At 43.0% G+C, this 26,374-nt stretch overlaps 1 protein-coding gene across 12 annotated transcripts in view; it reads left to right on the top strand.

Moving 5' to 3' along the window:
- Positions 1-26,374, top strand: part of TRAPPC9 (trafficking protein particle complex subunit 9) — a 733,986-nt gene that overhangs the window by 429,365 nt on the left and 278,247 nt on the right. For all 12 annotated transcript variants that reach the window (XM_001142596.8, XM_063816568.1, XM_063816569.1 and 9 more), the window contains one exon: positions 17,036-17,178. In XM_001142596.8, coding sequence (XP_001142596.4) covers positions 17,036-17,178 — 143 coding nt within the window. The remainder of the gene's footprint in view (positions 1-17,035; positions 17,179-26,374) is intronic.

Raw genomic sequence — 26,374 nt, 5'->3', positions numbered from 1 at the left:
GGACATCTTGATTGCAGTTGACTTGGGCCTCCCCGTGGCTCAGGACACCTTCCAAGGAGTCCTTTAGTTACTGCATCACCACCTTCTTGAGGTCATGATAATTGGCTTCCTCTAGACACTAGGTCATATCCCTGAATGATGTGTGTTGGGATGGTGACATAGAAAGCTTGCCAGTGTGCGGCCGAGTGTGGTGGCTCACGCCTGTAATCCCAGCACTCTGGGAGGCCGAGATGGGCAGATCACGAGGTCAGGAGATCAAGACCATCCTGGCTAACACGGTGAAACCCTGTCTCTACTGAAAATACAAAAAAATTAGCGGGCGCCTGTAGTCCCAGCTACTCGGGAGGCTGAGCCAGGAGAATGGCGTGAACCTGGGAGGTGGAGCTTGCAGTGAGCCGAGATCGCGCCACTGCACTCCAGCCTGGGCGACTGAGTGAGACTCCGTCTAAAATAGGAGGACTGAGTGTGCTCCTATTAAGCTCAGAGATGACCTTGCCACTTGACCACTGACCTTGGCAGTGTCCATGGATGTTGGATTATGTTGTGAGCAAGGCCATCACACTTCACTTTGTTAGAGGGGCAGGCTCCTGGGACGTAGTGTTGGTGTGCGCTGTGGTCATGAGTACCTCCACTAGGCCATGATTGTTGTGGATAGTCTTGGCTGGGGGGCTTGGGTGGTATGTAGTTAGTGGTGGGCTGGGCACTGCTGACAGTCTCGAGGGAGTTTTCACGCTTCTCATGATATACATGTGTCTATCAGCAGTGGTTCCCTTCAGGTGAGTCTCAAATTTCTTAAGGGAGTTGTAGACTCCTCCACATAGTCAGTATTAGAATTGCTCCATTTGATCTTGATGGGGTCTTGCTCCTGGGAGAGGGATATGGGTTTTCCCTTGATCACAAACCTCCTGTGTGCAGCCCTGGTCATCCCTTTAGAGCTGTGGACTCATACTAGAACATGCTCACCATGTAATTGTTCAGTGAAGAGATCAATGAAAAGGGCAATGGAGAGATCATGACTGGCCACTGACAAGTTGTCCAGGGTTGAAAGTAGCCCTGGTGATCAGGTGCCTCATACAGCCCAAGCCACATACTCTGACCGGCACCATCAGTTCTTAGGGATATCGCTAGCACCATAGCAGGAAGGCAGCTACCTAGTGAGCAGAGTGGGCTGGAGAGCTTCCAGCTGCACCTTCCACAGACATTCATACATCAAGTTTTTTATCAAAACACTGAAGTGAAAATCGAAGAAGAAAAAGTCAAGTGTACTCCATGGCTTAATGACTAGAACACAGGTTTTGAATTTAAATACAGCTGGCATTTAAACTATTTATTTGTTGTGCACGTTAAATCATTCAGTGTTTAAGTTTTCTTACCTATAAAAAGTGGGTAATAATTATATGTTTTTTAAAATCACACAATCCAGGGAGGCGCTGAGTATACTGGAAAATCCTCCCACTGTTTATCTGGTATATTTACAGCTCCCAAACGTAAACCTGGCTCCTAACTCCAATCTCACTAACAAGAAAGTGTCCTCTGTGAATCAAGCCTTTCTTATTCTTGTAGCTCTCTTGGGTGAAGCCATAATTGCATCTCTACCATTTGAGTAAATGAACTTCACGTTTATAGTCCTGGTTAATAGGGCACGTGGCCCCATGCCTATCAGAGAGGCCGTGGACAGTAAAAGTGGATTCGATGGTGCTTCCAGACTCTGAGGCTAGAATGCTATTAGCACCGCAATGAAGGTGCAGTAGCGTAGGGCTAATGATATCAAAGATGGACTCGTTACCACAGATTTAACACCGGATGGGATCTTATAGATCACTGCACATTGACCTGAGGCTTTGACCGTGCAGGTTTGTGCCCCTTCTCGCTCCGCTCCTTCCCCGGCTCTGTGCTGAGCTCCCTGTGAGTTCCAGGTACCAGGGTGTGAGGATGAAATGCTGGGTGTTCTGTCTCCGGGGACACACAGTCTAGCAGAGATACAGAGCCATCTGAAGCTGTGACTTGCGTCCTATGGAGGCTCCGAGGAGGGCCTCTGATTGCGCCCTGCAGACGGGAACCATCTAAGCACGTGGATTAGACAGACTCGGCAGATATTGGCACATCTGGTTTCCTATCAAGGCCTCTGTGCTCAGCTGCCTGTCTCCCTTCGTGGGGTTTTTGCTTTGACCTTACCCTGGCCGCCGTCATGCCTGACACTGGGTGTTGTTGCATCAGGAGAGGCCGCCTCCCTCTGGATCAGTTACTGTGTGCTCTGCTTCCGTCTCACTACTTGATCGCCATCTAGACAGCAGTGTGCGTGGAGCCAGGGCCACTCGTCCATCCACACACACCTTGTGTCAATGCGTTGTTCGCTGCAGGTATTTTCCAGATGTGCTGTTGGTGACCTGTGATGCACAGGACATAGCCTATTTGTTCCCCACAATACTGTCATCTCCACCCTCTAGAGTGAGGGGCCTGGTCCTTCTCATCATCCTGACTTGAAGGCCAGCTTGGGATGCAGCCTCAGGGGTGTCAGGCCACGTTGCAGGTGCTGGAGGCCCGTGTGGCCCTGCCCGTGGAGCACGGGTGAGCAGAGGTGAACAAGGGGATGCGGGAACCAGCACCTGTGGAATCCTTGCCCTGGGCCAGGCACTGCGGCGAATCAGCTTCTCATTCAATTCTCACAGCGGTCCTGTGCCATCCTTTTTATTCTCCGCTCCTCACATGATGAAAATACACTTTGGCGGGATGGAGACATGGAGGAGATGTCTGATGACACAGAGGCCAGAGAGGTTGTGTCTAAGCTGAGGGCAGGGAGTACCAGAGGGAGTTTCTTAGTCTTCTGGAATAAGGACTAGGAATGTCCTAGTTGGAGAGAGTGGGTAAGGACATTCATTTCAGGCACACAGGTGTGAAACAATAAGCTTTCAGCAACTTTCCTACCATGCAGCACGAGGGAAGCTCTGGGGTGTGTATGTGTGTGTGTGTGTGTGTTGGAGGTGTGTGTTGGGTATGTGTGTATCTGTGTGTGTGTTGGAGGTGTGTGTTGGGTATGTGTGTATCTGTGTGTGTGTTGGAGGTGTGTGTTGGGTATGTGTGTATCTGTGTGTGTTGGGTGTGCGTGTGGTGTGCATGTCTGTGTGTGTTTTGGGTGTGTGTGTTGGGTGTGTGTGTGTGGGGTGTGTATTGGGTGTGTGGTGTATGTGTGTCTGTGTACGAGTGTGGGATGTGTGTGTATTGGGTATGTGTGTATATGTGTATGGCGTGCATTTTGTCTGTGTGTATGTGCATGTGTAGTGTGTCTGTATATGTGTGTGGCATTTGTGTGTGTGTGTGTATGTGTGTGTGTGTGGTATGTGTTTGACCTGAGACAGGAGGAGCAGTAGGGGTCCGATGTGGAAGGGCTGGGAGCAGCTATGCTGAGGTCTGAACTGTAGCTGGGCAATTGGGGCCAGTGATGGTTTATCTGAAGAACAGATGTGGAAATTTGTTTCTTTATTCTTGGCTCTACTTATGAATTCATTTGTTCCAAGTATCTTATCTTCCTTTCTCACTGTTGAATACTGATTTAGTAATAATAATATTAGCTGGTACTTATAGCACTCTTTCCAAACGCCAGGCACTGTTCTCGGTGTTTTGTAAGACTAGCTGGTTTTGTCTTCCTGATAACCCAGATGTGAAAGCTGCTGCCTGAAGAGATCAGATCACTCGCTCAGGGGCCTGGGCAGGAAATGACAATGGGGTCTGAGCCCGGGCAGCCTGCTTTCAGAGTGGGTGCTATTAACTATTTTATTCTTTGCTGCTTAAGATGCATTTTGTAAAAATTTGAAATACATCACATGACAAGTGTTTATTAGCAAGAGGGCTGAAAGACTGTATGATAAAATAATGTGATGGTCACACACCAGGGCCTGTCGGGGGTGGGGGGCTAGGGGAGGGATAGCATTAGGAGAAATACCTAATGTGGGTGACAGGTTAATGGGTGCAGCAAACTACCATGGCATGTGTATACCTATGTAACAAAACTGCACGTTCTGCACATGTGCCCCAGAACTTAAAGTACAATTTAAAAAAATAAAAAAATAACAATAATGTGATCGTGATGATTTTCCGTAAACACACACGCGGCATCTTAGCTTCCAAGGAACCCCAGGCATCAGGTGAGGGTCGCTCCGCTGGCTCCTGCTCTCTCTCTGGACAGATGGGCTCCCTGCTCTGAGTTCTGCAGCGTCTCCCTGTGAGCCACGTCTCTTCAGCCCGACTTCTCCCCACTCAGGACTCATGTGTCACACTGTCATTACTTGGATGTCCTTCGGAATCTCAAACTTACTGTGTCCTAAATCAAAGTCATGGATCTTCGCACCACACCCTGTCCTCTTGCTCCTCCGCCTCTCTCCCCCACTTCAGTAACTGGTAGTGCATTCTTCTCGTTTTTTTCGGTCAAGAATCTAATCTTGAAGAGATCCGTGGCTTCCCTTTTCCCTTCCCACTCAGCGTACCGTCGGTCAGCTCTGATGTCTTCAATGGCAGCACGTGTGCGGAGCCTGACCATCAGTGTTCACTCCATGCCACCCCCTGAACACGTCCCCATCAGTCTTCACCTGGCAGTGACTTCATCCGCTAGCTTGGCACCTCCTCTTTAGCCTTGTCCCCAGTCTGTCTTCCACGTTGCAGCCAGAGTGTTCTTTTTTTTTTTTTTTTAAAGAAGTCGTTCAGGTCATGCCTTTAGCTAAAAAGTCTTCGAAGGCTTCCCAGCCCGTTGGGAGCACAGGCATGGGTCCTCTCTGAGCCTGGTGTGCCTGTGTGGTCTGGCTGCGGCTGCCTCTGCTCTCTCTGCAGCCCCGCCACATGGACCCTCGTAGCCAGTGTTTGTCCAGTGACGGGTGAGTTGGGCATTCAATTCCCCTGTGTAGCCCAGTCATGTGGAAAGGGCCACTGGAGATTAATTGGTCCAAATCCATATTTCACAGATGGGAAAGCTGATGCCAAGAAAGGACAAGTGACTTTCTTGAGTCTACACCTAGGCTTGATGGGGGAGCTGTGGCCAGACGCCAGGTTTCTCCTGCAGGGGTTCTCAGTTTACCACCTTGCCTGGTGTTGGCTGTGGGCTCACGTGGAGCAAGGCATCGAAAGACACTTCTTCAGGCCGATTCCTGGTGAAGTCACAGTGCCCTGTCCTTTATCAGTGGCCTTCAGTGTGGTTAGGGCCTGGTGATTGTGGCTTTTGGGGTCAGATGCACCTGAGCTCTGTGATTTACTAGCTACGGGAACTGGAGCAACGTACCTCACCTTGCCGAGCGACAGTTGCTATTCAAGGCCTTCCTGTCGGATAGGATGGGGAAGTCCTGAGAGAGACCCAGTGTGCGCAACTCCCAGCATTGTGTCTGGCAGGGGCCGGCCACCTAACACACACTGGTTGTGAGGATTGCTTCTTGCTGACCTGCTAGCAGTTTCTAGCCCTCTGCAGGTACTTAGTTTGGCATCTTTGCTGGGGGTCCCCATCAATTTCCTGCATGCGTAACACCTTAGTGTCTCCTCTTGAGTTGATTTCAGTCATACACCTTTGGAAGGATATAGCATTCCTTTCTATAAGCCGGAAGTCTGATGAAGTGCTGGTTCTCAAGTACATTTCTCTAATATTGAAGATCAGCAGTATTTAAAAGGCCACATCCTATGGCCAGAGAGTGTTTCTCATAACTAAATGAGTGCAAATGGAAAATGTCCTAATTGCTTATGGCTTATAACAGTGAATTAATGTAAGGACAATTCTGCTGATCCTAACAAATCTCTGCTGCCTAATTTCATGCTGATTGTATTTCAGTTTTACTAAATTAATTAAAATCATCCCTTCCACAGTTTACCCTCCTCCAGCTGTGTATACAGAAGGAGAAAAACTGTGAGCATCTTGAATGCAGCATTTAGCACCAAGTCCAGGGCAGCCTCATGGCGCGGAATCTGTGAAACTGGTCTTCCTTCGGGAACCCAGGCCTGCTTCTTCAGGGCAGTGCCAGCTTTCTGCTCACAGTCTCCTTCTTTGTCTCCTTAGCCTTTCTCTGGGAGACAGCATAGGGCTGCTGGAAGAGCAGGACCTTCGGACTCAGACCTGGCTTTGAGCTTTGTGGCAAGGCTATTTATTTCCCTAAGCTTTCAATAGTGGTGAGCTGTTGAGGTAGTAATACCTGTGCTGCATTGTGGTAGGACTTAAAGTTTCTGAAGTGCTGCTCACAGTGCCTGGAGCACAGTATGAGCCTACTGAATGTCAGCTTTCTCCTTTCTCTGAGATTTGTTGTGAAGACGCTGTCATTCAGTTAAACGGAATGCATGTGGGGCACCTGCTCTTCAAGGCACTAGGTATGGAGCATGGTCCCTGCCCGCAGTGAGCTTTTATTCTGTTGAAGGATCCAAGCACTTGTGCTGCAGCGTGGTAAGTCAGAGGCAGGGAACGTGCTCCGTGCTGTTTATTGAGGAGGTGCAGCCAGCCTGGGCTTTGCAGGATCACAGAGACTCCCTAGGTGATGTGAGTTGTCCACAGAAACCCAATAACCAAGGAAGAATTTGTCAGTGGGAAGAGGGTAGGGTGGAGAGGTGAGGGAAATCTTTGTAAAGCCAGGTTATGAAGTATGGAAAAAGTGTTTATTAATAAGATTATCCATCCATCCGTTTAATGGACATTGATACATGGTTAATGTATAAATCATCTTCAGATGTAATTCTACTTAGCAAGCATTTATTGAATAGTTGCTTTGTGCCAAGTCTTGTGTTGGGTACAAACACACACTTGAGAAAATTAACAAAGCCAAAAATTAATTCTTTCAAAATATTAATAAAGTTGATAATTCCCTAGCAGGTGTATCAAAAAGAGAAACACTATTACCATCTGGAATGAAAGAGGAACATACTATAGATCTTACAGACGTGAAAAGGTTAATAAGAGAACATAATGGGCAGGGCACAGTGGCTCACGCCTATAATCCCAGCACTTTGGGAAGCCGAGGCAGGTGGATCACTTGAGGTCGGGAGTTCAAGACCAGCCTGACCAACGTGGTGAAACCCCGTCTCTACTAGAAACACAAAAATTAACAAGGTATGGTGGCACACCTCTGTAATCCCAGCTACTCAAGAGGCTGAGGCAGGAGAATCACTTGAACCAGGGAGGTGGAGGTTGCAGTGAGCTGAGATCACGCCCCTGCACTCCAGCCTGGGCGACAGAGCGAGACTCTGTCTCAAAAAAAAAAAAAAAAATTATGAAGAGTTGCATTTCAATGCATTTGACAACTTGGATGAAATGGACAAATTTTGTATTCTAACTTTTTGGAGATTTCCCTGGATGGAATTTTATCTTAAAGGATATGAATTTTTTTTTCCTTTGATGTTTAGTGCTTTTTGTGTCTTCTCCGAGATCTCTTTTCCTATCCCAAGACTACAAAGGTATTCCATGTCTTCTTCCAGACGTTCTAGGTGTTATATGTTTAGATGTATGACCCACCTCAAAATAATGTATGGTCAACGCCGAGATTTGTTTCTACACATTTGTCCAGTTGTTCCACCATCGTTTGTAGAAAAGGTAAATTTTATCATTGAATTGCATTAGCTTTTGGTAACAAATCAATTACCTGTGTCAGTGTGGGTTTACTTTTGGAATCTTTATTCTCATCCATTGATTTACTAGTCCTGGCCAGTGCAGTAGTCCAAGAAAGAAAATGTAAAAGACATAGATTTTGGAAATGAAGAAGCAAAACTGTCTTTGTCTGCAGACATGATTTCGTACAAGGGGTAATCTCCTTAGTGTAGAAAACCTCCCAGGAATTTGGACAAAAAAGACAGGTCAATTAAAAAAATAGGGAAATGATATGAATGTGTAATTCATGAAAAAGGCATGAAAATGTGCCAAGCATATGGAAAGATGTTCCACTTTTTTAATAATGAGAGAAATGTAAAATGAAACTACATTGAGATTCTTCATCTGTCAGACTGTCAAAAAGCCAAAAGTTGAACAATATACCCTATTTTCAAGGCTTTGAGAAAAGAAGTGCTCTCTCAAGCATGGCTGTTAACATGTGAAATGATTCGACTTTCAGTTGAACATTTGGGTAGTATCCATTAAAATGACAAGATTTGTGTTTTGACCCAGAAATCTCCCTTGAAAAATATATCTTTCAGAAATATCTTCATATATGGAAAGCAACTTATGTATGTGGTTATTTATTATAACATTGTTCATAATAACAATATTGAAAACAACTATGAATCCAATTTTTAGGGTACTGTTTAAGTAAGCTGTAGCATATCTGTACCATGGAATGGCACACATGTCTACAAATAACCTGCAAAGGATATTCTATAAAGGATGCTCTGTCTGTACTAAGTAAAAATTTTCAGGATCTATTAAGTGAAAGTTAACAAACAATAAGGCATACAAAGGTGGACAGCATGTGTAATTTATGTATTTATTGCAAGGTGGTGCTGGCTGGAGGAGGGTGGGGGGGGAGGAAAAGTTTACATTTGTATTTTCTTGTTTCTGTGTAAATAAATGTATGTAAATAAATGTGGATACATTAAGGAAAACTAATAAGGTGGTTACAGGGGATGGGAGAGGACAGTGGTCTGGACGTGGTGACAGAGGTGGGAGCAAGCCATCTCAGCACTGACCATTTTATATCACTTACATTTTAAATGATTGAATACACTTCTTATCGACAAAGTATGTAACTCCAGGTGTGATGGGTGCTGGAGCAGAGTGTCCATGTGGTATGTGTTAGAGAGTGGCAGAGTTTCTTTGGAGACGCTGGAAAGACTTCTCAGAGAAGGTGAAATTTGGCTGGAGCGTAAGTGCAGGTAGGACGTGGCGGCCCTCTGTGCTGCTGTGGTCTATGGCATTGGGCTCATCGCCCAGGGAGTTAGGTTGGGGGTCCCAGGTTCTGTCTGGCCTCGACTCTCTGACTTGATGCTCTCCTTAGTATCCTAAACCAGACTTTCAACTTGGTCTTCTAACAGTCCCCAGACATACCCCCTCCTTTGGACCTTGTGTCCTAACTCTTCTCAGCCACCACGGGACTCCTGGGCCTCTTGGCTGGAAGCTGTTTTGATGGCTGCTGTTGTTCAAACCCATCCCTGCACTGCTGTGGATGGATCACTTAATTTGTAGTTACTTGGCATCTTGAAGGCATCATTAACACTGAAGAAAAACTTTGGTTGAAAGTGCTAATTAACTGGAAAGTAATGGTATGGCTTTCATTTGTGAGTTTCATTGACCTTAAGTAAACCGTTGTGCTGGTCTCTTGGGGAATGAGCCCCAGCCTTTGGTCTTGAATGTTTGACTTATTAAGTGGATCACATCACAGCTATTAATTTTATGTCATATTATAGAAACAGAGCAGAAGGAAATCTGTGGTGACAGGTTCAATTGAGGTCTTTAAATATTAGAGATCTACTTCATATACATTTAAGTTGGCTGGCATACATATGAGGGTGATTGTTTTTCTCTGACAATAGTGTTAGTTATATTAGAAGTTGTGGAACATTAGGAAAATAAAGAATAACTGTTCATATAAGAGCTGGTCAAAACCTCAGGCTACATCTGGCATGACCCTCAGGTTTTAAGGTGAGGAGACTGAGAACTGGACAAGTGATGTGACTTCTCCCAGGTCACATGAAGCTTTAATTATGGTGAATCATAACCTCACTGCTGTTTCTTCTGATGCAGAACCCGGGATTCTTAAGTCTCCATCTGAAGCCTCTTCGAGGGCCTCACATTCGCTCTTAGACATGGCTGGTCCCACATCAACATGGCCCACATTGTGACTTAGATTCTTTAATAATGTTTACGAGTGATTGTATGTCTATTAATGGTCAGGATCAATTTCAAAAATCAACTTTACTGAGTGTAATTTGCATTCTATAAAACGCAGCCTCATTAACCATACAGTTTGATGAATTGTGACAAATATATACTCCATGTAACCACCACCACCACCATAAAGATATAGAATATTTTTATCACCTTCCATAGTTTCTCTGACCCCTTTGCAGCTAACCCTCTCCTGCCTCTAACTCCAGGCAACTGCCGATCTCCTTGCTACCAAAGGCTGAACTTTTCTAGTATCTCATATACATACAAGCAATGGTATGCACTCTTGTGTGTCTGGCTTCTTTCTTTCAGAATAAGGTGTTTTGGATTCTTCCATGTTGTGTATGTATCAGTAATTTGCTCCATTCTTTAGCTGAGTAGTATTTTGTTTTATGAATTTACTACAATTTGTTTATTTGGTCACCTACCTCTTGTTGGACATGGAGGTTGTTTCCAGTTTGGTATTATTATGAATAAAGTCTCCGTGGACATTTACATCCATGTTTTTGTGTAGATATGTGTTTTTATTTTTCTTGGTAGGAGTTGCTTTGCTGAGTAATATGTTAATTGTAGGTTTAAGTGTAGGAGGATTTACCTAGCTATTTTTCAAAAGGATTTTACTATTTTATAGTGCCACCAGCAATTTCTGAGAGTTCCAGTAGATTTCTTAGGATGTTTTTGGTACATGATTATGTTGTCTGCAAACAAAGATAGTTTTACCTCTTCCTTTCCAACATGTATGCCCTTTGTTTCTGGACTTATTGAACTCGCTAGGATCTCAAGTACAATGCTTATAAAAATTATTACAGCTACATCTTAATCTGGATTTTAGATGCAAAACATTCCATTGCTTATCATCAAGTATGGTTTTGACTATAGGTTTTTCATGAGTGCATTTCATAGAATGAGGATGTTCCTTTCTATGCCTAGTTTGCTGAGAGTTTTTAAAAAACTATAAATGGGTTTTGAATTTTGTCAACTATTATTTCTGAAGCTATTGATCATTCAGCTTTTCTTTTTGTTGCCTGTCAATAGCTTATTAATATGGTGAATGACTTTGATTTTTGAAGATTAAACCAGCCTTGCATTATTGATGGCCGTGATGTATTACCCATTTTATATTTTACTGAACTTGATTCATTAGTACTTTAAAAATATTTTTTACATTTAAATTCATGAGGGATATAGGCCTCCTGAATAGTTTTCTTAGAAGTTTTCTATCTGATTTTGATATTTGAGTAATATTGGTCTCATAAAAAGATTGGGAAAGTTTTCTCCTTTTTTCTAATTGCTAAAAATGTTTATTATATAAAATTGATATTCTTTCTAATTTACATGTTTGTTAGAATTCAGCTGAGAGACCATCTAAGCTTGGGGTTTCTTTTGGGAGTATATATATATATATTTTTAATTTTATTATTATTATACTTAAAGTTTTAGGGTACATGTGCACAATGTATGTCCAACAACAATAGACTGGATTAAGAAAATGTGGGAGTACATTCTTATTTGCTTGTTTGTTTGTTTGTTTTCAGAGACAGAGTCTTGCTCTGTCGCCCAGGCTGGAGTAAAGTGGCATGATCTTGGCTCACTGCAACCTCCACCTCCCGGGTTCAAATGATTCTCATGCCTCAGCCTCCTGAGTAGCTGTGATTACAGGCCTGCACCACTAAGCTCAGCTAATTTGTGTACTTTTAGTAGAGTTGAGCTTTCGCCATGTTGGCCAGGCTATCTGAAAGTCTGGGGCTCAAGTGATCTGCCTCTGCTCAGCCTCCCACACTGCTGGGACTACAGGCATGAGCCACAATGCCTGGCCATCTTTTGGGAGTATATTCTTGATTTGTCTTCAATTGGCATGAGGCTTTTCAGATTTTCTGTTTCTCCTTGATTCCTTTTGGTAATGTGTGACCATTTTATCTAAGTTGTTGAATCTTTTGACACAAAATTATTGATACTCTTCCCTGATTGTCCTTTTAATGGTTGTAGGATCTGTACCGATAATCATTCTCATTCCTGATGTTGGCAATTTGTTTTTCTCTTCTCTTTTTCCTTGATCAACTTAGAGGATTGTCACATTTATTGATATTTTCAAGAAGTAGGTTTTAGTATAGTTGTTTTTTTCTATTATTTATCCATTTTCAATTGATAATTGTCTAATCCTGTCTTCCTTACTGGTTTGTTGTTCCTTCCTCTGCAACTCCTACCCACCTGGCATATGTAGTCCTTTCTCCTCCTGTATTCTCATATATTCTAATACACTTATCCATGACACAACGTGTCACAATTTACTCAGAGGCATCAAGGCTTGTTTCTTTTACCAGACTCGAGTGCCCCAAGGGTGGCACTGTGCCTTCTTCCTCTCAAGTGCCATAGTCCCTGGGACATAGTAGACAGGGTTAGTGAGTGAATGATTGCATGGGTGAATGAATGCTATTCTAAACAGTTTGCCTGAATGGCAAGAGAGTGGGCTGTGCAGGCATGTTGCTCTGCATTCAGTTCCTGCCTGTGCTGCTTCCTGGGTGCTCTGAGCCTCATTGATGAAAGCAGCACTTCCCTTGTGGGGCTCTCGTGACTGTTGCAGTTGGGTGCGTAAGTCACTCAGTGCAGCACTTGGCATGGAGTAGGTGCTCTTTAATAAAAGGCACCTACTGACAGGCCTTTCATGTTAGCTGGAATAATAAGTTGTGTGCCTAGAAAATAAACATTTTGGTTGTAGTCCCTCGTTTATGATTTCTGTAATAGTCTTCTGTCAAAGTAAGGATTGAAAAATGCTCTCAGATGGGAACATCTTATGAAGTCTCTTGGATTGAGGAAAAGGGCTTGGACATCCTGTGTCTTTCCACTTCCCAGCTCCCCTTATGTTCTTATTATTAATAAGACCATATATATAATATATAAGACCTTATATATAATATTCTAATTTTAAAAGACTGAGGAGGTCTTTTTTTGTTATTTCTGGTTTTTGTTTTTATCTCAAAGAGGTAAGGCATTGACACTGAACTTCAGAAAACCTTTTGATGTGGTTAGATTCTGTGTCCCCACCCAAATCTCATCTTGAATTGTAATCCCCATAATCCCCACATGTCGAGGGAAGGACATGGTGGGAGGTGATTGGATCATGGGGGCGGTGTCCCCCATGCTGTTCTCATGATAGTGAGTTCTCATGAGATCTGATGGTTTTATAAGTGTTTGACTGTTCCTCCTTCACACACACACTCACTTTCTCTGCCGCCATGTAAGATATGCTTCTTCCCCTTCTGCCATGATTCTGCATTTCCTGAGGCCTACCCAGCTGTGTGGAACTGTGAGTCAATTAAACCTCTTTTCTTTATAAATTACCCAGTCTCGGGCAGTTCTTTATAGTAGTGTGAGAATGGAGTAATACAACTTTTCTGTGCTTGATTTTGTTAAATTAGATATTTCCCCTCATAATTATATCTTTTTTGTGGTTTTCTACAGAGTAAAGTAATAGTAAATTCCCAGAAAGTAGAAACACAGACTATTTCTTCTTGGTGATGTGGTACTTTGACAGTTGTCTGTGTACTTTTTGTTCATTCCCCAGGTGATTTCTTTTACATCACTCTCTGTAGGTGACTTTTAAGTTTACCTTAAAAAAACAAACAAAAAGCCAGTGTGACATTTGTTGTTACTTCACAGATTTTGGCTTTTCACAGCCATTACTGAGAGTTTGTTTATTTCCATGACCACTGTGCCTGCATTTTGAGAAAGATGCTGTGTATATGTTAGGTGGTTGGTTGGCTTCATTTATTTATTATTTAATTTATTCATACATTGCCTCACTCAGCATTTATTGAGCTTTCTGAGGTCAGGGACTACATCTTCTTCATCTTGTACTGAGCACAGAGCCCTGCACTCAGAAGATACCCAGGAAGTGTTTGAAAAGATGAATGAAAAAATAGATCAAACAGATGAAAGTCAGTTGAACTCTGAAAGTTTTGACAGAAAGACTTATTGAGTGTGTGTGTGTCGAGTCTCACCTTCTGCTTATGACAAGGGCAAAGTAAGAGGTCTAAGACGTGTTCACAAGAAATCAGCAGCCCTTTGGAGATGACAGGGCGGTGCTTGGGAGTAAAGGGAATGAAAAAAGGATTTGGGATTTTGGTGAGGCCAAAATATGATCCTTGAATATTAAAAAAAATCTGTATTTTATTGAGCCATTTGTAAGTAAGAGGAAGGCATGGCTTTATTTGGGCTGTCGAGTAGTAATATTTACATAGGTGGAGAGAATCAGGGAAGGTATTTCTCTGGCAGTACAAATATTGAAGGGAACCTGTCAATATGTAGTCATGAAATATACCTATAGGAGTGGTGAGAGGGGATTTGGAATAGTGAGCTTTTAAAATGAGACTGAAGGACTCAAATAGAAATTTCTCCAAAGAAGATACATAAATGGACCATAAGCACATAAAAAGATGCTCAACATGACTAGTCACCAGGGAAATGCAAATCAAAACCACAGTGAGATATTCCTTTGTGTCCCTTAGGATGGCCATTATCACAAAAACAGAACATAGCAAATGTGTGGTAAGGATGTGGGAAAACAGGAACCCTGTGCACTACTGGTGGGAATGTAAAATGGCACAGCCACTGTGCGAAACAATATGGTGGCTTCTCAAAAAATTACATAGAGAATACCCATACGATTCAGAAATTCCACTTCCGGGCATATACCCCAAAGAACTGAAAGCAGGGTCTCGGCATTGTCCAACCATAGCAGCACTGTTCACACAAGCCAAGGGGTAGGAGCAACCCAAGTGCCCGCTGACAGATGAATGGATGAGTAAGACACAGTACATACATGTAATGGAATATTGGTCTTTAAAAAGAGGAAATTCTGACCCCTGATTCAACACGGTTGATTCTCGAGGACATGATGCTGAGTGAAATCTGCCAGTCACAAAAGGACAAGTACTGTAGGATTCCACTCATGCAAGCTGCCTAGAGTGTCAAATTCAGGAATACAAAAAGTGGCATGGTGGGTGCCAGGGCCTAGAGGAAGGGAGACTGGGAAGTCCATGTTTAATGGGTTCAGAGGGTCAGTTTGGGAAGATGGAGTAGTTCTGGGGATGGAAATGGATGATGGAGATGGTTGATAGACAGAATGAGTGTGCTTAACACCACTGAACTGTGTACTTAGAATTGTTAAAATGGTAACTTTTAAGTTATGCATACTTTGCCACATTACAAGAATATAAAACACAACTAGAAGAAACGGGACTAAAACTCATTTCCTCCGATTCTAAGCCATGTTGCCTCAGGGTGTCAGATGGGTAGGTTGCAGGGGAGAAAGGAATTTATTTAATGAGCGACTTCTTGTTCTGTCACTATATTTCCTCATCAAATCTGCACGGATCTAGTGAGATACATATTAATTATTGTCCCTATGTAACAGTTGAGAAGCTTTGATTTCCTTTTTTTCTTTTTCTTTTTTTCTTTTTTTTTTTTTGCATTTTGCTTATGCTTTTGGTGTCATATCCATGAAACCTTTGCTTAATCCAAGGTCATGAAGATTTGTTCCTATGTTTTCCTCTGGGTTTTATCTGCAAATCTTTGATGTAAAGGTCCACATAGTATTTTAAGCTTTGCCAGCCACATATGGTCTCTGTTGCGTATTCTTCTCTGGTTTTGCTTTGTTTTGTTTTGTTTTACAAGCTGTAAACAAATGTAAAAACTGTTCTTAGCTCTCAGGCCACACAAAAACAGGCGGTGGTCAGATTTGGTCCGTGGGCTGGATCTGCTGTGTCCGCTGCTTCAGGAGGGTCCTGGGGAAGGCAGGGTCCTTCAGTCCGGAGGGGAACCTGGTTGAACTTCTTGTTGCTATGGTTACTCTGGGTGCCCCCAGGCTCCACATTCCCCTGATGTTGCCCTGTACTCAGGGTTGCGGAGAAGCTGTAATGTTCCCCTTCCGTCCCCAGCCATCCTGAGTGCAGCGCCACCCCCATGGGTGGGGTCTCCCCATACCTCTGTTCTTCGCCTCTCACTGGGTACCGCTGGGCCCCAGCAGGAGCACATGGGTACTCCCCGCTGTGCAGCACCCTGCCCCTCCTGGAATGCCTTGGTTGCCCTGGGAAGTCATCTCTTGGATGGGTTCCAGGAAGCATCCTGAGTGTGGAGTTTGTCGGCTTTTACTCACTGTCAGCCCAAGTGACCCTACCTTCTGGATAGAAACACCCCCGCCCCCGCCTGTCACCTCATCTGATGTTGAAATGATGCTCATAGAAATGTGTTTTTCTCTCTAAAATGCCGTGTTTAGGCCGGCGCAGTGGCTCACGCCTGTCATCCCACACGCCTGTCATCCCAGCACCGTGGTGGCTCACACCTGTAATCCCAGCACTGCGGTGGCTCACGCCTGTAATCCCAGCACTGCGGTGGCTTACGCCTGTCATCCCACACGCCTGTCATCCCACACGCCTGTCATCCCACACGCCTGTCATCCCAGCACCGTGGTGGCTCACGCCTGTAATCCCAGCACTGCGGTGGCTCATGCCTGTAATCCCAGCACTGCGGTGGCTTACGCCTTTCATCCCACACGCCTGTAATCCCACACGTCTGTCATCCCACACGCCTGTCATCCCACACACCTGTCATCCCAGCACCTTGGGAGGCCGAGGCGGGTGGATCACCCGAGGTCAGGAGTTCAAGAACAGCCTGGCCAACATGGTGAAATCCCATATCTACTAAAATACAGAAATTAGCCAGGCGTGGTGGTGTGCACCTGTAATCTCAGCTACTTGGGAGGCTGAGGCAGGAGGATTGCTTGGACCTGGGAGGCAGTGGTTGCAGTGAGCTGAGTTTGTGCCACTGCCTCCAGCCTGGGCGACAGAGATGGAGTAAGACTACATCTCCAAAAAAAAAAAAGAAGCCATATTTAACCACAGAGTAAGTTTTGGAAGCCCTTTCCGTTTGCATGTACAGGCTGAGAATTGTGTAGACTCTGGGGCATCACAGGAAAGATGGTGCCCACCGGGGGTGTAAGATGGTGCCCGCTGGGGGTGTGAGTCGGTCCCCACCAGGGGTGTGAGTCGGTGCCCGCCGGGGGTGTGAGTCGGCCAATGCTGATGACTTGACTAGTTGGGATTATCTTCAGACTCTTCCTAAGTGAAGCCGCTTGCCTCCTGGTGGATCAAACTAGAGAGTTACTAATGTGTGTGTGTGTATTTTTTTTTTTTTTTTAATATCTTTTAGACCCTGGAAGCTATCCTGAATTTCAAATACTCTGGAGGCCCGGGCCACACTGAAGGATATTACAGGAATCTCTCCCTGGGGCTGCATGTAGAAGTTGAGCCATCTGTATTTTTCACCCGAGTCAGCACCCTCCCAGCAACCAGGTAAATGTCTTCCTGCCGCACAGCCGTCTTGTTCTAGAGTCTCAACAGCGCTATGTTTGGAATCCTGACCTCATTGTGTTTTTGTCATGCATCCCGTCAGATCCGTGCCATGGGGCCAAGTTGCTGAGCATCTCTGGGATGTAGGTTTCTCTTTAGGAAACCAGGTGTTACATGAGAACTGCCTCTCAGGTGGTCGTAAGTGAATGGGCTTTACATATCACGCCGTGCTGTAATCATAACGCTGATGATTGCAGCATTCCTACGTGTGGTTCTCACTGTGCACACACATTTCCCGCCCAGCCTGGCCTGGCTGCATTCTGGCTTGCCTCTCCTGTTAGCGGGGGCTCAGTGGATAGCACATGTCTTAGGGACTCCTGGACAAGTCAAGTCCAGCATCTCTTCTGCATCATTCCTGGCATCCCCATAAGATGGGCACTTTGTGGAGCTCCCAGCCATCTTGGCATCAGGTCATTTCTGCCCAGGAGGCCCTTCGCATACAAAGGCTTTCTCTCCTGCCTGCTTTCCAGACCTAATCTTCCTTCAGGGAGAAAGAAATTGGACAGTTTGTACACTTGAAACCCAGAGGTGGCAAGAGATACTCAGGGTATTCTTTTCTGAGGTGGGAGAATGATATTTCTCATCCAGAACTTTCCCCTCTGGTGACGTTGGAGTAGTGGAATCTAGAAGCTGGAGGTGAATGAAGCTCCTGCCAGCTGGGGACCCTCTGTGACTCCCATTCCTCCGTAGTGCCAGCAGCCTTCGGGAAGCAGGTGCTCTTCACCTCCGAGCTCGTCCTGGTGTTCGTGTCCGGCTAGGTCTTGCCTATCTGAGTAGGGTGGGCTGGATGGGTATTATTTAAATGTTCACCTGTCTATCCTCGAAGGGGGCGGTGGGGGGATCCCGTGCAGCCCCTCCTCCTCCAGTGGGCCCTGTGTGCTGCAGCGTGAGACAGCATGTTGTTGTCCATGTTAATGTTGGCATAAAATCCCTTGAAAATGATACAGCTCTAAATAATAAGTGTGGTTTTAGTTTATAGGAAAGACTTGTTTTTCTTCCCAGCCATTGGAGAATGCCTTCAGCAAGAATTAATGGTTTAGCTGGGCCTTTTAGCATCACATTTCATCATCTGACACCTTTTCAGTCCTCAGAGTAAGAGCCTTTCCTGCCAAGACTCGCCTTTGTTTTGAATTTGTATAAAGCATTAAAGCACTTGCCCCTGGGGAAGGCTTGGCCAGGATGGCTGCGGATGTTAGAGTATTTCAGGCCCTTTCTGAGCATTACATTTGCTCCATCATGAACCTGTTGTGTGTTTCTCTCTCATCCCCTCATCTCCTGCTGCCGTTGCCCACATAAATAATTCTTGGAAGCGGCACAGGTTGTCACTGAGTTCGTCTTTTTTTTTCCCCTATTGATATCTGGTTTTCACGTCATGACCCCTGCAGTTCTAAATGACAGTTGAAGATGAGAAAAATGCCGCTATGTGGTTTGCTGCACACAGAGGTTTGGAAGCGTGGGTGGTCAGCTGAAGCGCTATGTGGATCCTGCCCCCAAGCCTGTGGCCCTTGCTCCCTTTTCTTTTGGTTTCCGTGGTTCTTTTCCCTGCTCTTGGGATTGAGATTTGATGTCTTCTAATTCTCCTTTTCTGTTATTCCTGTCTAAGTGGTCCCCAAGCCCTGTGGATTGGGCTTCTGAGATGTCTCCCAATGTCTCTGCAATCCACTGCACGCCTTTGTCACTGTAGAGAGAGTTGCCCCATTGGTCTCTCTGCTGACAGCCTTGTTTCCCGTTGTCATCCTTTAAGTACACATGTGCCCGTGCCATTGCTCTGGCACATACTTTCCCAGTGCTGATGAGATAAAGTCCAGAGTCCCCACTATGACATCCATGGTGCTGAAGGATCTGGCCCAGATCTTCCCCTTCAGTCCCTATGCCCCAGTCCCATACTTCGTGTAAAGGGCGCTTTGCTCCTCGCCATTGCTGGGATATGTGCAGGTGGCTTACACTAGTGAGCTTCTGCGCACACCTTTTTCTAACACTGTTCTCTCTCTTGAATGAAGATGCTTTATTCAACCTTTTGGAAAATACCTGTTTGACCTTGACCCATGTTACCATTTTTGTAAAATTTTTCTGAGTGTGACTTGGCAGAGTGGATTGGCCTTTCTGTGGGTCCCTTAACATTACATGTACTTCTGATAATGCACTTATCAGAGTGTATTGGAAATAGTTTCATTTGTTCCATAAGCCGACACTTCCAAAGTTTCAGGTGCTATATAAAGAGATCCCTGGTTTAAGAGACAAATGGAGCACAATTCCTGTTTTTTACTACCCTGATATAAGCTCATCCATCAGAAATAAAAGCAAATGGAAACCGGAAGCTATATAAAGGAGTGATGAACCTAATAAATAGTAAATAAGTGAATAAATAGAAAAGATTTGCTTCCTTCACTTTTAAAATTTCTTTGAAAGATTAATTGACTACTTAAAGAAATAAGAACATTTAATTCTGTAGTGTATAGCACATATACAAATAAAATATGTAACAAAAGTGGCACAAAGAATGGGTGGGAAAATAGAAATTCTTGTGTTATATGCAAATTGTTATAATATTTTCTGAAGTTAAGATGTGATCAGCTAAAGATACATGCAAACTCTGGAGCAATCCACTTAAGGAATGGATGATAAGCCAGAAGAGATAAAATGGAATATTTAAAAATACTTAACCCCAAAAAAGGGGAAGAGGTATCAAGAAAGAAGGAGAAAAGAACAAGGAACGTACAGTCAAATGGGAAACAGATGACAATGTGGAGGACTCAAATCTACTGTATCCAGAGTTACACTAAATGTAAATAGATTTAATAGTACCTTTAAAAATGGAGATTGTCAAACTGTATAAGAAAGTAAGATGCCAACTACCTTTTCTATAAGAAATTGACATTAACTATGCATAATGTAAAAACAAAAAGATGAAGGAAAAGACATAAAGACATATGTAAACAAAAATAATTAGTTGGTTTGGGTATCTTAATATCAAACGGTTAGACTTTCAAGAGAAAAAGAGGACAATTTTTAATGACAGCAAAATCAAGTCATCAAAAGTACATAATGATCAAATGAAACTGTTTACAAATATAACTTCAAAATAAAACTGACATACTGAAGGGAGAAATTGATAACCCCACCATTGTAGTTGAAAACGTCAACATTTATCTCTCAGTATTTGGTAAAATAAGTAGACAAAAAAATTAGTAACCATATAGAAAACTTGGACAATTCTTTTAATCAGCTCCACCTACTTTGTATGTGTATATGTGTATTTTTTTTTTGAGATAGAATCTCACTCCGTTGTCCAGGTGGGAATGCACTGGCACCATCATAGCTCACTGTAACCTCAAACTCCTGGGCTCAAGTGATTGTCCTGCCTTGCCTCCCAAGTAGCTAAAACTACAGGTGCAGAGGACCGCAACTGGTTTATTTTTTAAACTTTTGGTAGAGATGGGAGTCTCACTATCTTGCCCAGGCTGGTCTCAAACCCCTGGCTTCAAGCAATCCTCCTGCTTCAACCTCCCAAAGTGCCTAGTTGTTATTTATAATACAGTAAATGTTTGTATTAGAAACGGTGAATGGCTTAAAATCAGTAATATTGCTTCTTTATTAGATAAGGAATAGCAAAATGTACCTAGAGTAAGCAGAAGAAATAATAAAGAGTGGATATCAGTGCTATAGAGTATGAACAAATAAATTCATAAAGTTGGTAAAACCAACAGTTGGTCCTCTGAAAATATTAACAATAAAATTAATAAATTGTAACTAGGGTGGTCAGAAAAAAATGTGGAAACACAAATAACTAATAATGAGAATGAAAGAGGTGGCATTACTACTAATTCCACAGACATTAAAAGGATAATAAGATAATATTATTAAAAATCATAAAACATACAAAACATTAAAAAAATTAGCCGGGTGTGATGAGACATCCCTATACTCCTAGCTACTCAGGAGGCTGAGGCAGGAAGATACCTTGAGTGAGCTACGATCTTGCCACTGCACTCCAGCCTGGGTGGCAGAGAAGGTGCCTGTCTCTTAAAAAAAAGAAAAATGATGGCCAGGCGTGGTGGCTCACACCTATAATTCTAGCCCTTTGGGAGGCCAAGGCAGGCGGATCACCTGAGGTTAGGAGTTTGAAACCAGCTTGACTAACATGGCGAAACCTCGTCTCTACTAAACATAGAAAAATTAGCTGGGCACGTGGTGCATGCCTGTAATTCCAGCCACTTGGAAGGCTGAGGCATGAGAATCGCTTGAACCCATGAGGCAGAGATTGCAGTGAGCCAAGATTGCACCACTGCACTCCAGCCTAGGTGACACAGCGAGATTCTGTCTCAAAAAAAAAAAAACACACACACAAATTACTAAAATTGACACAGGAAAAAGAAACAGAAAAAATAAATAGTCACACATCAGTTAAAGATTTTGAATTCTTAATTAAAAACTTCTCACAAAGCAAACTGTAGGCCCAGATGGCTCCACTCTGAAATATATGAAGCTTTTTAAAGGAAGAAATAATATCACCTTTACAAAAACTTTTTCAGAAAATAAGGAGGAAATGCTTCCCAACTTCCATTTTATGATACCAACATCACCTTGATGCCAAACCCAGTCAGAGACATTATGAGAAAAGAAAACTGTAGACCAATAACCTCATGTATATACATGTGAAATATGAAAACAAAAAATCAAATCAACTTCAGTGATATATGAAAGGGACAAAACAGCATGAACAATTCAGGTTTTACTCAGAAGTATGAGGTTGTTTTACCATTGAAAAATCAGTCATTAGAATTCATCACGTTAGCAGAATAAAGGAGAAAAATCATATGATTATATCAGTTGATAAAGAAACATTATTTGACAAAAGTCAATGCTTAATTATGCCAGAAACACTCAGTACACTAGGATTAGAAGAGAACTTCCTCAGTCTGACAAAGGCCATCTACAAAAAACCCCACAGTTAATGTTATACTTAGAGGTGAAAGTCTGATGACTTTTTCTCTAAGAATAAGAACAAGGCACGTTTCCACCGTATTCATTATTTTTCTGGCAGTCCTAATCAGAGCAATAAGGGAAGAAAATAAATAAGGGTATTAAAATAGGAAATGAAATAAAATTATTATTATTCACATGTCTGTCTTTGTATGGTACATATGATTATGTACATAAATATTGTAAGAAATCTGCCACACCAAAGAAATTAGTAGAAATAATAAGTCAATTTAGCAAGATTGCAGGGTGCCACTCAATATTTAAAAATCACTTATGTGGCCAGGCATAGTGGCTCACACCTGTAATCCCAGCACTTTGGGAGGCTGAGGTGGGTGGATCACAAGGTCAGGAGATCGAGACCATCCTGGCTAACATGGTGAAACCCCATCTCTACTAAAAATACAAAAACAAAATTAGCCGGGCGTGGTGGTGGGCGCCTGTAGTCCCAGCTACTTGGGAGGCTGAGGCGGGAGAATGGCGTGAACCTGGGAGGCGGAGCTTGCCGTGAGCCAAGATCACACCACTGCACTCCAGCCTGGGCAACAGAGTGAGACTCCGTCTCAAAAAAAAAAAAAAAAAAAAAAAAAATCACTTATGTTTCTATATACCAGCAACTAACAATTTGAAAATGAAATGTAAAAAATAATGTATGCAGTAGAATCAAAATAATAAAACACTTAGGAAAACATTTCTACAAATCTTATCCCTACCTAGAAAATGACAAAACATTATAAAGAGAAATGAAAGAAGACTTAAATAATTAGAGAGGTGGCCGGGCACGGTGGTTCATGCCTATAATCCCAGCACTTCGAGAGGCCAAGGCAGGTGGATCACAAGGTCAGGAGTTCAAGACCAGCCTGGCCAGTATGGTGAAACCCACTCTCTACTAAAAATACAAAAATTAACTGGGTGTGGTGGTGGGTGCCTGTAGTCCCAGCTACTTGGGAGGCTGAGGCAGGAGAATCACCTGAACCCAGGAGGTGGAAGTTGTAGTCAGCCGAGATTATACCACTGCACTCCAGCCTGGGCAACAGAGCGAGACTCTGTATCAAAAAAAAAAAAGTATACCATGCTTAGTGATTGGAAGAATTAGTTTTTCTTAAGATAGTGGTTTTCCCCGAACTGATTGTAAGTTGAATGCAATTCAGTCAAAATCCTAGAAGGATTTTTGTTTAGTGGAATTATAAAATTATTTTGAAATTGAACAGACCTAGAAGAGACAAATAACTTGACAAAAAAGAACAAAGTTGGAGGACTTACACTGTATGATTTTAAGACAATGTAAGGCTATAGTAATCAAGAGAGTATGTTATTGGTGTAAAGACAGACAAAGAGATCAATGGACCATAATAGATAGTCCAGAAATAGTTCCAATTGTATCTCATCAGTTGATTTTTAACAAGATGCAAAACTAATTTCATGGGGAAAGAAAAGTCTTTTTAATAAAAGATGCTGGAACAACTGGACGTCTGTGTGGGGGAATAAAAACAACCCTTCACCCATACATCACATCTGCCCAAGAATTCACTGGAGATGAATTTTTGGCCTAAAAGTAAAACCTTTAACTGCAAGCCTTCTCAAAGAAAATGTAGCACAGTATCTTCTTGATTTAGGGGCAAATATTTTCTTAGATGGGGCCGGAAACTGCTAACCATAAAACTAAGACTTGATAGGACGAATTTCATCAAAATTAAAAACTTCAGCTTATTAAAAGGCAAATTACATTCTAAGATTAAAAAAATTATAACATATTTATGTAACAAACATCTTGTATCTTATTGATGAAGTTGTACAATTCTAAAAAGGTGATAAATAGAAAATTTGAACAGATATTTCTCAAATGACCTGTTATCTCCGAAAAGTGTTCAACATTATTAATCATTAGAGAAATGCAAATTAAAACCCCAATTAGATACTACTATATACCCACTAGAATGGCTAAAATTAAAAAACAGAACACCAAATGTTAGGGAGAATGTGAAACAGCCAGAATTCACATAAACTGCTTCTGGGAGTATAAACTGGTGTAGCCACTTTAGAAAATCAGTCAGGCAGTTCCTCATGAATTAAAACATATTCCTCCCCAGTGATCCAGCAATTTCATTCCTAGATATTTTCTCAAGAGAAATATAAGTCCACATCCACAAAAAGACTCCTGCAAGTATTTTTGTAACAGCTTTATTCCTAATAACTCCAAACTGGAAACAACCCCAAATGCCCATCAACAGGTAAATGAATAAACAATGTGGGGTGCTGCCACACAATGGAATACTCCTCAGAAATAAAAACTGCTGGTACATGCGACAAAATGGGGTCAGCACAAAGTTATGATGCTGGTCAAAGGAATCGAGTCATAAAAGAAACATACTGTGTGACTCCATGTGTACACCTTTCTAGAACAGGAAAACCTGTTTTATGATGAAAGAAATCTAACCAGTGGTTGACTCTGGGTTAAGGTAACGTGGGGCAGGAATTGACTGGGAAGGGATTTGGGTTAGCAACTGTCTGGTTTGCCTGGGATTTTCTAGATTTTAGCTCTGAAATTCCCTCCCCGTAGCAAAGTCCTCAGTACAAACCAGGACAGTTGGTCACCCTAAAGGGAAGAGAAAATATCTTTCTGACTTGATGAAATGTTGCATATATTGATAGGGGTGTGGGTTATAGGGTTGTAGACAAATAATCAGACTAGTATACACTTCAGATTTGTGTATTTCATTGTATGTAAATTTTAACCTTGATTTACCATTTCATGTACGAAAATATATATACGTTGGAGAGAGCACCTAATTTTTACTGGGGAGATCTGGAAAGGCATCACAAAAAAATGAAACATTGTACTAATTCTCGAAGAAAGAAGGATTTCACCACCCACGGTGGGAGGAACAGGAGCAGTGTTAATGTTGGGTTTCTGGTTCTTCCACTAGATTTTGAGCTCTGTGGAACATGGAGCCAGGTGGTCATCCTCTGCCTCCCAGGACCCAGCGCCTTGCCCCACGGTGGGCAGCCGGTGAAGGCTTAGGAATGACAGGATGTAAAATACCAAGACTCTATTCATTCAGGTGTTTCTTTTGTATAAAAGGGATGACCCCGTTTATATATATATTTAAATTCTATTTTTCTTTTCTTTTGCTCGGGCTGGAGTGCAGTGGCACGACCTCAGCTCGCTGCAGCCTCTGCCTCCCAGGTTCAAGTGATTCTCCTGCCTCAGCCTCCCGAGTAGCTGGGACTACAGGCATGAGCCACCGTGCCTGGCTAATTTTTTTTTTTTTTTTTCATTTTTAGAAGAGACAGGGTTTCACCAAGTTGCCCAGGCTGGACTCTTAACTCCTGACCTCAAGTGATCCACCCACCTCGGCCTCCCAAAGTGCTAAATTCTATTTTTCTTAATAGGGACCTGTGTAAATTGCAAGGCCTGGAATACAACAGAATTAGTATGCATTTTCGGCTCTTGGCCTTTGCAGTTTATTGAAGTTACGTGATGCATGGTGTATTGTGAATTCATTACTTTTCATTTTGCTCACAGGTGAAGATTTGTACTCTGGCATCACACCATGTTAGAGTTATATGCATCCCCAGAGATGGCCCATTTCAACACATTTGCATCACAAACGAGGCCCGGAGAGTTTTCTGATTTGCTCAGGTTCACACAGCTTGCAGGTGACAGGGCTGGCATCTAGATGTCCTGGCTTCCAGGCCACTGCAGCATGGACAATGAAGATGGCCACATACATGTCAGTGCGAGCCTGCACAGAGATTCAGACTAATTTTGGTGCAAATAGAAGCCAAATATATGTCAAAGGACTACTTTACTGCTGGCATAACATGAATCATATACTCTATTGTGAAACCAAAATACAAATGGATGTGAGTTATTTACTCCTGGGGTAGTCTGTTTGTCTGCTCCTCTCACTGATACTGATAATTTCTGCAGTTTTTCTTATTGGTATTTTTTAAAATGATGGTTTTCTGTATGAGAGCATGGGAAGGAAGAGCAGTCCTATTTATTCACGGCCTGCTAGACTCCAGGGCATGCCCTGGGTGTTGCGTCGGGCATCCCATGCACACTCCCGAGAACCCTCTGACATTGGCATTCCTATCTGGGGGTGTTACATTCCTCACCTTGTCCTGTGCATTCGTGAGTGGAAGGGAGGCAATC

This window comes from Pan troglodytes, chromosome 7 (genome assembly GCF_028858775.2).
Source record: "Pan troglodytes isolate AG18354 chromosome 7, NHGRI_mPanTro3-v2.0_pri, whole genome shotgun sequence".
Taxonomy (NCBI): domain Eukaryota; kingdom Metazoa; phylum Chordata; class Mammalia; order Primates; family Hominidae; genus Pan; species Pan troglodytes.
This window is presented reverse-complemented; position numbering and strand designations above follow the sequence as displayed.